Genomic DNA, 17020 nt, shown 5'->3' on the forward strand with positions numbered 1-17020 from the left:
GTACTCTGTACGAATGCTCTGGAACCTCTGGTATTTCACCACGGTAACAATTAGTCTTTAAAAGGAAAAGTAGTAAACACAAAGGAATCGGTAAGCTTGAGCTGTACAGCAAGAACTGAACATATTTCTTCTCAAAGTGTTATTTGGAAGTTCTTTTGATGTACGGGCTTTACTAAAAGTGAGGACTAAAAATATATGTGTGTGTGTGTGTATAAACGATCTGTCAGTAAGTTCTCTAGTTTGAAATTCCAAAATGATCATGGTTTCCCCTATACTTTTTAGTGTTAATAGCATGGAGCTCTTATAGTGAGTTAAATGATGGTCCTCCCCAAGATCTACCCCCAGAGCTCACTCAGGGCTTAGACTTGTCCCATGTGGTAAAGAGTCTTTGTGGTTATAGCTAAGGAAGGATCCAGACAAGAATAAACTGATTTTCTGGGTGATCCTAAATGCAAACACAACTGTCTTCCTAAGACTCACTGAGCAAAGACACAGAGAAAGCACGAGGAGGCAGAGACGGGGACAGGGGGTTCTGGAGTCACCCAGAGCACCCACAATTGGGTAAAGCAGTTCTTACGCAGTCCTGACAACTCACAGCACACATGATGGCTCAGCAGGAAAGCTGTGCATGAGCCCTGCGCTTGATCTCCACAATTCACGCCACTGGAAAGACAGAACCAACTCTACAAAGCCGTCCTGACTTCACACATGCACGTGGCTTGAGTGCTCCCCCAGAATGATTTTTAAAAGTAAAAATAAAGTCACCAGGTTTGTGGTAATCTGTTATAGAGCCCTCGGGATGCTAACATATAGCACAATGTTACCTGTATGATCTTGACTGCTTTCCTCATTTGCTGTTGTTCCCAAATGTCCTGATTTTCATCTTCTGGACTCTCTTCGCTTGCGTCTTCATTTCTGACTGCTATACATCAGAAGACACATGTTAACGCTCACTATTCCCAGGGCTAAATAACTAGCTGTAGTGCTGTCTCGCAATGGGAACTCAAACGCAGCCACTGGGTCCAGGGCCAGCATGCTCAACACCCGCCACCCACATTCCCATATGGAAGGGCTGGGGAGAATAAATGGCTTAGCAAGTACATTTGCCATCAATCCTGACAACCCTGAAGAACCAACCAAGAAGAAGGAGAGAACCAACTTCCCACAAGTTGTCCTCTGACCTCCACAGTTATACTGTGACATATGTGTGCCCACACTCTCACACACACAACACAGAATAAGTAAATGGGGCTAGCAAGATGGCCCAATGGTTAAAGGTGTCTGACATTAGGCTCAATGACCTGAGTTCCATCCTGGGACCCATAACACATGATGGAAGAGAAGCACTACTGCAATTTATCATCTTGACATCCACATGTGCACTCTGACCTCCACATGACCAAACAAGCACTCACATTAACACACATGTGAGCTCACAGACATAAAATAAGCAAAAATCAGTAAAATTAAAATAAATACATTTTTTTAAAAGAAAAAGACACTTAATTCATACCTAAGAATTAACATTTAAAAAATAGTTTCTGGGAGCCTAGGACGTAGCATAGTTGGAAGAGTGCTTGCCTATCACGCACGTATGAAGCCCTGAATTCAATTCCTAGGACCTTGTAAGTCTCATGTGGTGGTGGCACATACCTATACAATCCTGGCAATTGGGAAGGGATAAGAGAAGCAGAAATTCAAGGTCATCTTTAGCTACATGGTAAGTCTGAGACTAGCCTGGATACATGAGACACTGTCTCAAACACAAAGAAAATTTCTGGGTACAAGGGACCAGATTTATTCTGTGGAAAAGTGTGATGAGGCACATGTTACAAATGAGAACTGCGAACAGCCCAGCATTAGTAAACATCACAATACACACCCTGAGGGAATGTTACACGATATGACAAATCGTATCATTTAAAACCCATGATACTATGGACTGGGGATTCAGCTTGGTGCTACTGTTTTGGGGGGGGTGGGCAAGAGAGTTCTTGGTGCTAGGATTAGAGGAATGCGCTATCACAACTGTGTAACTGGGGCTTCATGCACACTAGAAAGACTGGGGGTTGGAGAGGTGGCTCAGTGGTTAAGAGCACTGGCTGCTCTTCCAGAGGTCCTGAGTTCAATTCCCAGCAACCACATGGTGGTTCACAACCATTTGTAATGAGATCTGGTGCCCTCTTCTGGCCTGTAGGCACACATGCAGGCAGAACACTGTGTACATAATAAATCTTAGAAAAAACAAAAACAACAAAGAAGACTGCCAACTGAGCTGCATCCCCATTTCCAAGAGTAATTTTTTCGAGAAATGATAAAAACATGGTCATTAACAAACAAATTTTACTATTGTAATGAAAATGTCTTGATCTTTATATGCCAGTAAATAAATACATACATGTTTCTTCAGCCATTCTTTGTCTGAGTGTTTGAGGCTTTGGGGTAAATAGTATTCTCTTTTCATCGTCATCAGGATCACTTTCCGGGTCGTCCTCATTGCTCTTCTTCCGGTCAGAAGTGGTGGAGGGATGGTTTACGTTCAGTGAAATATAGTCACCTGGGGTCCTGGCCAATTCACGTTTTCTGCGGGCTTCCCGAATAAAAGCTGCATCAGGGATCTTAACTGAAACAGATGAAGAGGACAATGAAAACCAAACACTACAGAATGCATGCTCCTTGCATTCAAGGCAAGAAAAAGGTACCATGTTCCTAAATTTTCCACCATTTAGATAGCTTCATGTGCCTGTAATAAATGGTTCAACATCTAGTCAATAAAGGAAGAAAATTAATGTAATAGATATAAAATGCATATCAGAAAAGTGAATTTAATTTAGCACTACAGAGAACACACTGGCACCATTCCCTTGTGCCTTTTACTTCTTATCAAGGTTTTGCAGCGAGACCCACATGTAAGAAACGAGAGAAGTTAAACATAAAGAAAATAAATTCTTTTCACCAGATAAATGAACCTAATTAAATGACAGTTTTTGTTTTTTAAGGCATTTTTTTGCTTTAAAGATATATAAATATACATATATATATATGTATGTATGTATGTATATGAATGTTTTACCTGCATGTATGTCTGTGCACATGTGTGTACCTGGTGGCCATGGAGGCAGAAGAGAGAATCAGATGTCCTAGAACTGGAGTTACAGTCAGCTGTCAGCTACTTATGTGGGTGCCAGGAATTGAATCCAGGTCCTCTGGAAGGGCAGCCAGTGCTCTTAACTGCTGGACCATCTCTCCAGTCCCTAAATGACAACTTCGGTGCAACTTAATTTTTTTTGTTTTATTTCTATAGTATAGCATATATTCACTAATACGAATTCTTATAATTTAGGAACTGAGGTTTCTTTGTGCATAAAATTTACCTTTATAGTTCATAAAAAATGTTTTCTTAAGAAAATACCACCATAAATATGATGATGGGAGAAATTCCTACCACTTCAAGCACCTGAAAACAATAGAAATGTAAGTCCCATGAAGCCCAGGCAGCCACTGCATAAGCAAGAATGACTTCAAACCTCCTGCCTTCTTCACATTTCCAAATGCTGGGACCCCAGGCACGGACCACCATGACTAGTTTTTATGATGCTGAGGATCCAAATACAGTGTTTCATACGTGCTGGGCATTTACTCTACCAACTCAGCTATACCTCAACCCTGACCTCAACTTTCTGAGAATACAAGACATGTATCAGGCAAATAGAAAACATAAATGCAAATGCTCTAATGCTGAAAACACAAGAGGAAAAGTCGAGACTTCAGAAGTCTCAGTCATCATACAACAGACTCAGTGACAGCAGTCCTAAGGAAAATAAAATGTGCAGAGTCAATCATGAAACAATACACGGCAATTGCTAGAAACCATTAAGTATTCCTGACAGTAAGACAATCATGGGGCCAGAAAGACAGCTTGAGCTTGCCAAGTCTGATGACCTGCGTTTGATCCCTGGGACCTTCATGTGGGGAAAAGAGAAAAGATTCATGGAAGCCATCCTCTGATCTGTATATGCTTATGTGTATGTGCATGCATGCACACAGCGAGACTGAGACAGAGAGAATAAATAAATAAATGTAAGGAGGAAGAAGAGAAGGAGAGGCTGAGAAGAGATGGCTCAGCAGTTAAAAATGCTTGCTGCTCTTCCCCAGAACCAGCTTGGTTCCCAGTGCTCACTTGAGGAGGTTGTGATCTATAAAGGATCTGATGCCCTCTTCTGGACTCTGTGGGCACCTGCCGCATGTACTAGCACATATGTACACGCACATAAATAAAAATCATTTCTTAATCCAATCAGGCTATCAAATTATTTGTTTTTTAATACGCAATTTGTACATACTTTGTTTTTCTTTTCAAAAAGTCTAGTTACATTATTGATTTTATTGGAAATAGAAGCACACATGTAGATGTCAGGAAAACTTGTGGGAGTCGGTTCTCTCCATCACCCAGGGTCCCAGGTATCAAACTCAGGTCCTTAGGCTTGGTGCCAAGCATCTTTAACCCCAGAAGCCATCTCAGTAACCCAGTTATTTATTTCTCTTTGAGACAGGGTCTCATGTAGGACAAGTTGGCCTGGAACTTGTGATCCTCTGGAATTACAAACAGGTGTCACTCAGCTGGACCAGTAAGGTGTCACTCAGCTGGACCAGTATTTATTTAAAGATTATTATCAGGCCAGGCAGTGGTGGCGCACGCCTTTAATCCCAGCACTCGGGAGGCAGAGGCAGGCAGATCTCTGTGAGTTCGAGACCAGCCTGGTCTATAAGAGCTAGTTCCAGGACAGGCTCCCAAACCACAGAGAAACCCTGTCTCGGAAAAAACAAAAAAAACAAAACAAAAAAACAAACAAAAAAAACACTTCCTTTGGGGAAGTGGGGGGGGGGGGTGAAAAAAAAAAGATTATTATCAGGAGGTAAGGGGACAGGTGTGCCTATATTCTCTTATAGGATTGAACAGATAACATAATTATAATAAAACATGTGTGGCAATGGGCCACATGCTAACAATCCCAGGGTATTCGAGGAAAGGAGACTGCAGAGAGTTCAAGACCAGCCTGGCACCACGGGTGGCCAGTGGTACACTACAAAACCATGTCTCAAAAAAGACAAAAACCAAAAAACAAAACAAAACAAAAAAACCGCTTCTTCCTTCTGCCCTCTTTCCTCTTTGGGCACATAACACCATCCAGCTCAGTCTGTCTGGCGCTGGGGGCAAATCCTCAGGGCAAGTAGGCAGGTGAGACTTCCTTTGTCTCACTGGCCTGCCTGCAACAAGAAGGTAAGGGCTTTGTTTACAAATTACCCAACCTGCAGGGAGATCTGATCTAGGCACCAGGAGAGACAGCAGCCGGGTGAGTTTGTGACCAGCAGCGGCGGAAGCAGCCCTGGACAGGGAACTCTGAAGTTCCTCATCCCCCACCCTATACTCCCTGGGCTCCCTGCAGGGGCTCTACACCCTGCATACTGCCTCTCTCGTCTTGTCCCACCCAGCTTGCATCCAGAACCCTTCTTCCTTCTGCCCCCTTTCCTCTTTGGGCACATAACACCATCCAGCTCAGTCTGTCTGGTGCTGGGGGCAAATCCTCAGGGCAAGTAGGCAGGTGAGACTTCCTTTGTCTCACTGGCCTGCCTGCAACAAGAAGGTAAGGGCTTTGTTTACAAACTACCCAACCTGCAGGGAGATCTGATCTAGGCACCAGGAGAGCCATCAGTGGGAGAGCTAATCCGGGTACCAGGAGAGCCGTCTTTGGGCACGGAGATCTGATATTGGTACCAGGAGAGACATCACTGGAGCACAAGGAGAGCTATCACTGCAGGGTGCCATCACTGGGAATGTACATCAGGAGGCAAGGAGACCTGATCCGGTAAAAGAAGATCCATAGGGGAGCATTCGGAGAAAGAGATGGGCAGGCGCCAATGCAAGAATTCACCCAACAATCTGAAAAACTATATGAAACCAACAGAACCCAGCGACCTCACAACAGGAGGACATGAACACCTTAATCATGAAGAAGTAGATAAAACTGACTTTATGAAAGTGATTGATGCCCTTAAACAGCATGTAAAAAATGCCCTTATAGAAATGGATGAGAAGTATAACAGAAAGTTTGAAGAACTGAGTAAATCAGTGAATGATACCCTAGGAAACCAAGGAAAAACAATCAAACAGATAATAGAAACAGTTCAAGACTTAAAAACTGAAATGGAGGCAAAGAAGAAAACACAAACAGAAGGCCAGCTGGACAGGGAAAATCTAGGTAAACGAATAGAGACTACAGAAGCAAGCATAACCAACAGAATACAAGAGATAGAAGAAAGAATCTCAGATTCTGAAGATACCATAGAGAAAATAAACACGCTGATCAAAGAAAACAGCAAGGCCAACAAATTCTCATCACAAAACATTCAGGAAATATGGGACACAATAAAAAGACCAAACCTAAGAATAATAGGAATAGAAGAAGGAGAAGAAGCGCAGCTCAACGGTCCAGAAAATATATTTAATAAAATTATAGAAGAAAACTTTCCCAACCTAAAGAAAGATATACCTATGAAGGTTCAAGAAGCATACAGAACACCGAATAGGCTAGATCAAAAAAAAACATCCTCTCGCCATATAATAATCAAAACACAAAGCATACAGAATAAAGAAAGAATACTAAGAGCAGCAAAGGAAAAAGGCCAAGTTACTTATAAAGGTAAACCTATCAGACTTACACCTGACTTCTCTATGGAAACCATGAAAGCCAGAAGGTCCTGGATAGATGTACTGCAGAAACTACGAGACCATGGATGCAAGCCCAGACTACTATACCCAGCCAAGCTCTCGTTCACTATAAATGGAGAAAACAAAATTTTCCAGGATAAAAACAAATTTAAACAATACGTAGCCACAAATCCAGCCTTACAGAAAGTAATAGAAGGAAAATCATTAATCAAGGAGTCCAACAATGACCACAGTAACTCAGACATCTAGAGACCCTTTACCAGCACATCTCAAAGAAAGGAAACACACAAAATCTACTACTAAAAAAAATGACCGGAGTTAACAACCACTGGTCATTAGTATCACTTAATGTCAATGGACTCAATTCACCTATAAAAAGGCACAGACTAAGAGATTGGATACGAAAACAGGATCCAACATTCTGCTGTTTACAAGAAACACACCTCAACCACAAAGACAGGCACCTACTCAGAGTAAAGGGCTGGGATAAGGCTTATCAAGTAAATGGACCTAGGAAACAAGCAGGTGTGGCCATACTAATTTCTAACAAAGTTGACTTCAAACTTAAATCAATCAGAAGAGATGGAGAGGGACATTTTCTACTCATAACAGGAACAATTCATCAGGATGAAATCTCAATCCTGAATATCTATGCCCCTAATATAAAAGCACCCACGTACGTAAAAGAAACATTGTTAAAACTCAAGGCAGCCATCAAACCGCACACATTAATAGTAGGAGACTTTAATACTCCTCTCTCACCAATGGACAGGTCAATTAGACAGAAACCTAACAGAGAAATAAGAGAATTAATGGAGGTAATGAATCAAATGGACTTAACAGACATCTATAGAATATTCCACCCAAATAGGAAAGAATATACCTTCTTCTCTGCAGCTCATGGAACCTTCTCAAAAATCGACCACATACTCGGTAACAAAGCAAACATTCACAGTTACAAAAAAAATTAATAACCACCTGTATCTTATCAGATCACCATGGATTAAAGCTATAATTCAGCAACAATGCTAGCCCCAGAAAGCCTACAAACTCATGGAAACTGAATAGTCAACTACTGAACCATACCTGGATTAAGGAAGAAATAAAGAAAGAAATTAAAGTCTTCCTTGAAGACAATGAAAATAAAGAAACAACATACTCAAACCTATGGGACACTATGAAAGCAGTCCTGAGAGGAAAGATCATAGCACTAACTGCCCACTTAAAGAAAACAGAGAAAGCACACATTGGAGACTTAACAGCCCACCTGAAAGCTCTAGAAAAAAAAGAAGCAGACTCACCTAGAAGGGGTAGAAACTGGAAATAATCAAACTGAGGGCTGAAATCAACAAAATAGAAACACAGAAAACAATTGAAAGAATCAATAAATCAAAACGCTGGTTCCTGGAGAAAATCAACAAGATTGATAAACCCCTATCCAAACTAATCAAACGGCAGAGAGAGAATCTGCAAATTAATAAGATCAGAAATGAAAAGGGAGACATAACCACAGACACAGAGGAAATTCAGAGAATCATTAGATCTTACTACAAAAGCCTGTATGCCACAAAACTGGAAAATGTAAAAGAAATGGACACTTTTTTAGATAAGTAACATATACCAAAGTTAAACCAGGACCAGGTGAACAACCTAAATAGACCTGTTAGTCGTGAAGAATTAGAAGCGGTTATCAAAAACCTCCCTTCCAAAAAAAGTCCAGGACCAGATGGTTTCAATGCGGAATTCTACCAGAACTTCCAAGAAGACCTAATACCTATTCTCCTTAATGTATTTCACAATATAGAAACAGAAGAGTCATTGCCAAATTCCTTTTATGAAGCTACAGTAACTCTGATACCAAAACCACACAAAGACCCAACCAAGAAAAAATTACAGGCCCATCTCACTCATGAACATCGACGCAAAAATCCTCAACAAAATTCTGGCAAACCGAATCCAAGAACACATTAGAAAAATTATCCATTATGATCAAGTAGGCTTCATACCAGAGATGCAGGGCTGGTTTAACATACGCAAATCTATCAATGTAATCCATCATATAAATAAACTGAAAGAAAAAAACCATATGATCGTTTCATTAGACGCTGAAAAAGCATTTGACAAAATTCAACATCCCTTTATGATAAAAGTCTTGGAGAGATTAGGGATACAAGGGTCATACCTAAATATAATTAAAGCTATATACAGCAAGCCGACAGCTAATATCAAATTAAATGGAGAGAAACTTAAAGCCATCCCACTAAAATCAGGAACACGCCAAGGCTGTCCACTCTCTCCATACCTCTTCAATATAGTTCTCGAAGTTTTAGCAATAGCAATAAGACAACATAAGGGGATAAAGGGGATTCAAATTGGAAAGGAAGAAGTTAAACTTGCATTATTTGCAGATATGATAGTGTACATGAGCGACCCCAAAAACTCATCCAAAGAACTCCTACAGCTGATAAACACCTTTAGTAATGTGGCAGGATACAAGATCAACTCCAAAAAATCAGTCGCCCTCTTATACACAAAGGATATGGAAGCAGAGGGGGAAATAAGAGAATCATCACCTTTCACGATAGCCACAAACAGCATAAAATATCTTGGGGTAACTCTAACCAAGGAAGTGAAAGATCTATTTGACAAGAACTTTAAGGCATTGAAGAAAGAAATTGAAGAGGATACCAGAAAATGGAAGGATCTCCCTTGCTCCTGGATTGGGAGGATCAACATAGTAAAAATGGCAATTCTACCAAGGGCAATTTATAGATTCAATGCAATCCCCATTAAAATCCCATCAAAATTTTTCACAGATCTTGAAAGGACAATAATCAACTTTATATGGAGAAACAAAAAACCCAGGATAGCCAAAACAATCTTATACAATAAAGGAACTTCTGGAGGCATTACCATCCCTGACTTCAAACTCTATTACAGAGCTACAGTAATGAAAACAGCGTGGTACTGGCATAAAAACAGAGCAGTCGACCAATGGAATCGTATAGAAGACCCGGATTTTAACCCACAAACCTATGAACAACTAATTTTCGATAAAGGAGCTAAAAGTATACAATGGAAGAAAGAAAGCATCCTCAACAAATGGTGCTGGCACAATTGGATGTCAACCTGTAGAAGAATGAAAATAGACCCATATCTATCACCATGCACAAAACTCAAGTCCAAATGGATCAAAGACCTCAATATCAATCTGAACACACTGAACCTGATAGAAGAGAAAATGGGAAGTACCCTACAACATATGGGCACAGGAGATCGCTTCCTATGTATAACCCCAGCAGCACAGACATTAAGGGCAACATTGAATAAATGGGACCTCCTGAAACTGAGAAGCATCTGTAAAGCAAAGGACACTGTCATTAAGACAAAAAGTCAGCCTACTGACTGGGAGAAGATCTTCACCAACCCCGCTACAGACAAAGGTCTGATCTCCAAAATTTATAAAGAACTCAAGAAACTAGACTTTAAAAGGATAATTAACCCAATTAAAAAATGGGGCACTGAACTGAACAGAGAATTCTCAACAGAAGAAGTTAAAATGGCCAAAAGATACTTAAGGTCATGCTCAACCTCCTTAGCGATCAGAGAAATGCAAATCAAAACAACTTTGAGATATCATCTTACACCTGTCAGAATGGCTAAAATCAAAAACACCAAGGATAGCCTTTGCTGGAGAGGTTGTGGAGAAAAGGGTACACTCATCCATTGCTGGTGGGACTGCAAACTTGTGCAACCACTTTGGAAATGAGTGTGGCGGTTTCTCAGAAAAATTGGGATCAACCTACCCCTGGACCCAGCAATAGCACTCTTGGGAATATACCCAAGAGATGCCCTATCATATGACAAAAGCATTTGTCCAACTATGTTCATAGCAGCATTATTTGTAATAGCCAGAACCTGGAAGCAACCTAGATGCCCTTCAATAGAAGAATGGATGAAGAAAGTGTGGAATATATATACATTAGAGTACTACTCTGCGGTAAAAAACAATGACTTCTCGAATTTTGCATGCAAATGGATGGAAATAGAAAATACGATCCTGAGTGAGGTAACCCAGACCCAAAAAGAAGATCATGGGATGTACTCACTCATAATTGGTTTCTAGCCATGGATAGGGGCCACTGAGTCTATAATTTGTGATCCTAAAGAAGCTAAACAAGAGGGTAAACCCAAGGAAAAACATATAGATATCCTCCCAGCTATGGGAAATAGACAAGATTGATGGGCAAAAAATTGGAATCTTGGGGGGTGGGGTGGGATGGGGATGAGGAGTGATGGGGAGAGAAAAGTGTGAAGGAGAGGATGAGGGGATCTGGGGGAATCGGGGTGATTGGGGTTAAAGGAAGGTTGGATTGGGGAGCAGGGAAACTCATACCTTAAGTAAGGGAGCCACCTAAGGGTTGGCAAGAGACTTGAACCTGGAATGGCTACCAGATGCCCAGGGCAATGTCCCCAGTTAGTTCATTGGGGCACCTGAGGATAGGGAACCTGAAATGAACCTATCCTATAATCATACTGATGAATATCTTGCATATCGCCATAGAACCTTCATCTAGCGATGGATGGAGATAGAGACAGAGACCCACACTTGAGCACCGGACTGAGCTCCCAAGGTTATAATGAGGAACAGAAGGAGAGAGAACATGAACAAGGAAGTCAGGACCATGAGGGGTGCACCCAACCACTGAGACAGGGGGGCCGATCTATTGGGAGCTCACCAAGGCCAGCTGGACTGCTACTGAAAAAAACATGGGACAAAACCGGACTATCTGAATGTGGTGGACAATGAGAGCTGACGAGAGGCCAAGGAGAATGGCACAGGAACTTTCACCTGGCGATGGATCGAGAGAGAGACAGAGACCCAATTTGGATCAACCGTCTGAGCTCTTAAGGTCCAAATGAGGAGCAGAAGGAGGGAGAACATGAGCAAGGAAATCAGGACCACGAGGCGTGCACCCACCCACAGTGACAGTGGAACTGATCTATTGGGAGCTCTCCAAGGCCAGCTGGACTGGGACTGAATAAGCATGGGTTGAAACTGGACTCTCTGAACAAGGCGGACAATGAAGGCTGATGAGAAGCCAAGGACAATGGCACTAGGTTTCGATCCTAATACATGAACTGGCTTTGTGGGAGCGTAGCCTGTTTGGATGCTCACCTTCCTGGACCTAGATAGAAGTGGGAGGACCTTGGTCTTCCTGTAGAGCAGGGAATTTGGACTGCTCTTCAGTATCGAGAGGGAGGGGGAGTGGACTAGGGGGAGGAGAAGTGGAGTGGGGATAGGGGGAGGGGAGCGGGGGGAGGGGGCAATATGTAGGAGGAGGGGGAGGGAAATGGGAAACGGGGAGCAGTTGGAAATTTTAATTAAAAAAAGAATTAAAAAAAATTATATTTTCCAGGACAAAAAAAAAAAAACAAAAAAACAAAAAAACCACAAACAAACCAAAAAACAGAACAGAACAGAATGAAGCGTAAATCAAATAACTGTTACTGAATTCTTTAACTAAATGAATAATGAAAAAGAAAATTATTGCTTATGAGCAACCTGCCAGAGCTCTGGGCCTTTCCTAATCTGGGTAATGATTTAATGGTGGTATATATGAAGATAAGCCAGTATGTCTTTGAAACTGAGAAGAGCAGCTATTAGCATGTAAAGCAGATTAAAGTGTCAGATCACAGGAGAGAACACCTGGTTCAGCCCTGGGGACACATTTGGGGACCTTAGTAACTTATGGTCCTGGAGTTGAGCACGGTCTGTTTGTACAGCCTCTGAGAGGACTGGAATGTGGAGGAGGTTACAATAACACATTCGGCTCCAATACTTAAGTGTACTGGAGACAGACATGACTTGGAAGTGGGTCACCTGCATGAGCTGGTGGGCTCAGACACTACATTCCAGGCACGGGGCTCACTGCTGAGATGCTGGTGTCACAGAGAGCAGGCCTCTCCCAAGTTCTAAGTGAAAGTTCAGGGAAGGGAAACTATGTTTCAGGTCCCATTCCTCCAAACCTCCATGGTTCCCACACGCAGATGTCAGATAAGGGCAGAATGGATACAGACACCTCTGCGTTTTGCTCCCATAGCTCATGTTTACATGTGCACTATCTACCAGGCAATCATCTAACAATCTGATCTTTTTTGGTAAGAAGAATCTCTGCCACAGAGAGCATCTCAGGGCAAATGTCTATCACTGGCTAATTCTCTAGGCCTATCATCTGAACATGTAACAAAAGCATTCTTTGTACATGCAAGCTTTGTGCCGGGACGACGGGCACGGGCCATCAGATCCAGCCTTACCATCTTCTCTAGATAGCACAGCTGTGCTTGTAACGGAGTATGTGGAGGAGGGACAATTCTTTACTGTGGAGCTCTCCTGCACTCTGAAGGGAACTGACCACCCTCTCCCCCTGGGGAACTACACAACTCTCTGATCAGAAACTACCCTACACATTGTCCCAGACTGGCCTCTCCTCAACACTTCAGAACCATTCTCTCACACTGTTTACACACAGAAGCACTGCTGACTGCAGCAGCCACTAGCCAGATCTTACTATATCAATTTAATTAGATCAAAAATTCAGCTGCTTAGTTACAGTGTCCCCATCTTAAGAGCTCATAGCTAATTGTGGCCAGTGGCTACTGTACTAGATGGTGAAGGTACAGAATTTTTCCATCGTAACAAAAATTCTATTGGATGGTGCTGCATCTGGAATCTACCCGAGACTGCATTTGCTTACCAAGAACTATTTATTATTTTTTAATTGTGCATGTGTATTTGCACACATGAAGGCTGGTACCCGAGGAGGCTGGAGATATCAGATACCCCTGGAGCTGGAGTTACGAGTGGCTGTAAGCAGCCCAATGTGGGTGCCGGGAACTGCACTACTTTTCTCCCAGGTGTCTTAAGTGCCACTAGGCTGGAAAGAGTCTATACAGCAGAAAACAAGCTACAAACACCCGGATTACATTTAAAGATCTGGATGAACATTTCTCACTTCCTGCGCCCTAAGAAAAGGTCCATGATAACTTCTCAACTTGCCACTACAATGCCACAACAGACTTAATATCTCAAAGTTCTTAATGACCAATCTTTAAAAAAAAAGTCATAATTATGAGTTCCCCACACATACTACACTGTCATTATAAGTTTCCCACATATGCTGTAATGTTCTCCATCAGGCCTGAGACACGGTACTGGCACTGACAACATTCTCACAGACAAGCTCTTACCGGCCTCTAGTTATGAGACCGCAAAGAGCAGTAGTTAAGAACGAACTGTGGAGGAGACTTCCTTCGTCTGAGCCCCGTCTGATCTCTGGCATATCAGGCTATAAATAATGACCCATTTGCTCTATACGTTTTACTGTTTCATCAACAATAAGAATTACTGGTGTATGAAGTTCTGATATTAGAGCTGGGCATGGCGATACATCATAGTCTCAGGAGGCAGATAGTGAGTTTGAAGCCAGCTTAAGCTACAGAATGAATTCCAGACCAGCCTGGGGTACAAAGTGAGACCCTGTCTTGAAAAAGGAAGGAAGTTAGTTAAGTAAGTTATGTAAAATTATAAAAATTACCAACCTGTGGGTGAAACTTCTTTCTCTTCCAGAGAACTAGAGCGGTTAGAGGATGGACTCTGATCATCCTCACTTTCCAACGAGGGATGTGCTCCTTCCCCTTCATCCGCTGAACCCTCCTCACTTTCCAACGAGGGATGTGCTCCTTCCCCTTCATCCACTGAACCCTCCTCACTTTCCGATGAGGGATGTGCCTCTTCCCCTTCATCCACTGAATCCTCCTCACCTTCCGATGAGGAATCTGCTCCTTCCCCTTCATCCGCTGAGAGATCGACTGTTTTGGATTCTAAGAGGACACCTTTAGAAGCAAGAAAGTCAAAATATTTGAATCAATAGCCAAAATAAACATATATAATTGATAAGATTTCCTTAGTTCAATTAAATGGAACTCAAAATGACCGGAGCAAATAAATGCTTTAAAGGGAGGCTGTGAGGTGGACCAGAGGTCAAGAACACATACTGTCCTTGCAGAAGACCCGAGTTTGGTTCCCACCATCTGGGTCAGACAGCTAACAACCACCATTAACAAAGAGAGGGAAAAAAAGGCAGTTTTGCTTACATTTGTTGATGAAGCAATAAAAATAGTGAATGTTATTTAGTCTTGAACGGAGTAAATGACTTCTTTAGAAGAGTGGTAACAAAATCAAAATAACCCATGGAAACAAAAGCCCTTTGGGGCCCCTAAAGAGTTACAAAGAAAGTCCAAAGGCAAAATAAGATTGAGAAGCACTGCTCTAGAAGGGAAGAGATGGTGCTCTGGGGCCTCAGTACTCTTACTCAAGGTGGAACGACATACTTTGTGATAAATAAAAAGATCACTGAAACATTAGATGAACAGAGGGCCCTCACAGTGACTTAAAAAAAAAATCACTAAGAGGCTGAAGCTTGAAGACTTCTAGTGAAATAAGCTCAGCACACAAGGACAAACATGGCAAGTACACACTAACATGTAGAATCCAAACAATTTGAGGAAGTCATAGAGACAGAGTAGAATAGTGATTAATACGAGCTAATGTGGGGATATGTTGGCAAAGCTTACAAAACTTTACAAGAATAAGTTTAGTACAATAAGCTCATTGTACAACAGGGACATCAGTAAATAGTCATGTGTTTTGCTGTATGCTCTATTGGAAAATGGCTGGAGGATTTTATGGGTTCCCACCATGAAAATAAATTAGATGTGTATAAACAACCTAAAGTATTTCAAATCATCGTGTACACCATTACACATGCCCAACTTTCATTTACAAGTGAGCATATATGAAAAATCACTCATATTCTTTAATGGGGCTAAAAATACGAGAAAAGTCAGGGCTTCAGGACTGATGAAGTGTTGAGTGTTCTGTCTGCATGTATGGATGTGTGTGTCTGCTGTCCGACAAGGTCAAAGAGGGCTTCCAACTTCCTAGAGTTACAAACCATTGTGAGCCTCCATGAGGCTGCTGGGACACCAACTCAGATCTGCCTTTCTAGTCCTCAACCGACTTTGTATTCGATGACAGAATGGAACAGTCCATAGTGTCACCAATCTCTGTCACAATAAATATCTCGTTTGACATTATTTTTACCAACGTTTTGTTGTTACTGCAGATAACTGATTTTAAAAATGACAATGTTCCAAACCCTGTCCCTTACTTAGTCTTTAAATGAATTGTCAGGTGTTCTTAGAAAACTGCTAAGAAATTTCCAAATGGCACATCTAACTCTTAGCTACTTTTAAGAGCATCAGTAGTTCGACTCCTCTTTTAGGATCTGGGTTCACTAGTCGGTGTGGGTCGCCAGAGTACGCAAACTACAACGTGCCACCAAAGTCTACAGAAGCGGTCCGACAGCCCAAAGGCCATAGAGGCCTCTGGAGCTGGAGCCCTGCGGATCAGACCCTTCCCGACCCTCGGTCACCTGCGCCGCGGGAAGCAGTTCCGGGGCTGCGCCTGGAGCTTGCCCACACCCGACCTCGGCCCCGGGCGCCACGGGCCCTGCGCAGCGGTTCTACTCCCTCTGCTCTTCCGCCCGCAGATGGCCGGCCTGGCTCTCCCGGCTCCTCTGCAGGCCGCTCCTCTGGACCATCGCTGTCGCTGTCGCTGGACTCGACCTGACGCCGCCTGAAAGTCCTCTGAGGCCTGAGAGCCATAACACACGGTTCGCGCGCGTCTACGGGCTCGGTCTCCGGCGCCTGCGCAAGCGCCCGCCTCGAGCTGCGCATGCGTGGTTGTGAGATCCCACCCCCCCTCCCGCGGCCAGTGCTGCACCGGTCCGCACTCTTAACCACAGTAGGTTGAGCCTAAACACTCTGCTTATTGGGACAAGAATAATGTCCCAGACGTTGTCGCAGCTTTTTATGGCTGGGGTCCGAGATAGAACCAGCACATCCCGCCCAAAACAGACAGAACTGGAGGGATAGACTATGAAATTAAGAATAAATGATATGCGCAGAAATAAGGAGAATCAAACGATCATCTCAAGGCACAGGACTTAGAGAATCGAAACTCCTGCTTGCTGGGAAGGATCTTATGGGAGTTGAGAGTTAAATTCTGGGGAGGAATTAGAGAACTTTCCGTTGTTTCAACCCATCGGATGAACAGGCTTAAAAACCCGAGAGAGCCATATTTGAGCACACCAGAGAGATTTCCAGAAACAAGGACGTGTTCCAGCTGATTGAGTAAGGAAGCTCTGCTCTGTGTGTGTATGAGAG

At 42.6% G+C, this 17020-nt stretch overlaps 1 protein-coding gene across 3 annotated transcripts in view; it reads right to left on the minus strand.

The window, feature by feature from the left end:
- Gcfc2 (GC-rich sequence DNA-binding factor 2) overlaps positions 1-16485 on the minus strand; it is a 41328-nt gene extending 24843 nt beyond the window's left edge. For 2 of the 3 annotated variants that reach the window (XM_057764717.1, XM_057764705.1), the window contains exons 1-4: positions 16228-16485; positions 14333-14626; positions 2399-2623; positions 825-922 (exon numbers count right to left, since the gene is read on the minus strand). In XM_057764717.1, the coding sequence (XP_057620700.1) occupies positions 825-922; positions 2399-2623; positions 14333-14626; positions 16228-16459 (849 nt within the window). In that variant the 5' untranslated portion in view covers positions 16460-16485. The remainder of the gene's footprint in view (positions 1-824; positions 923-2398; positions 2624-14332; positions 14627-16227) is intronic. The other variant, XM_057764710.1, reaches the window with a different exon arrangement.
- Positions 16486-17020: the final 535 nt, after the last annotated feature.

The sequence above is a fragment of the Chionomys nivalis genome, chromosome 1 (genome assembly GCF_950005125.1).
Source record: "Chionomys nivalis chromosome 1, mChiNiv1.1, whole genome shotgun sequence".
In the NCBI taxonomy this organism is placed as follows: Eukaryota; Metazoa; Chordata; class Mammalia; order Rodentia; family Cricetidae; genus Chionomys; species Chionomys nivalis.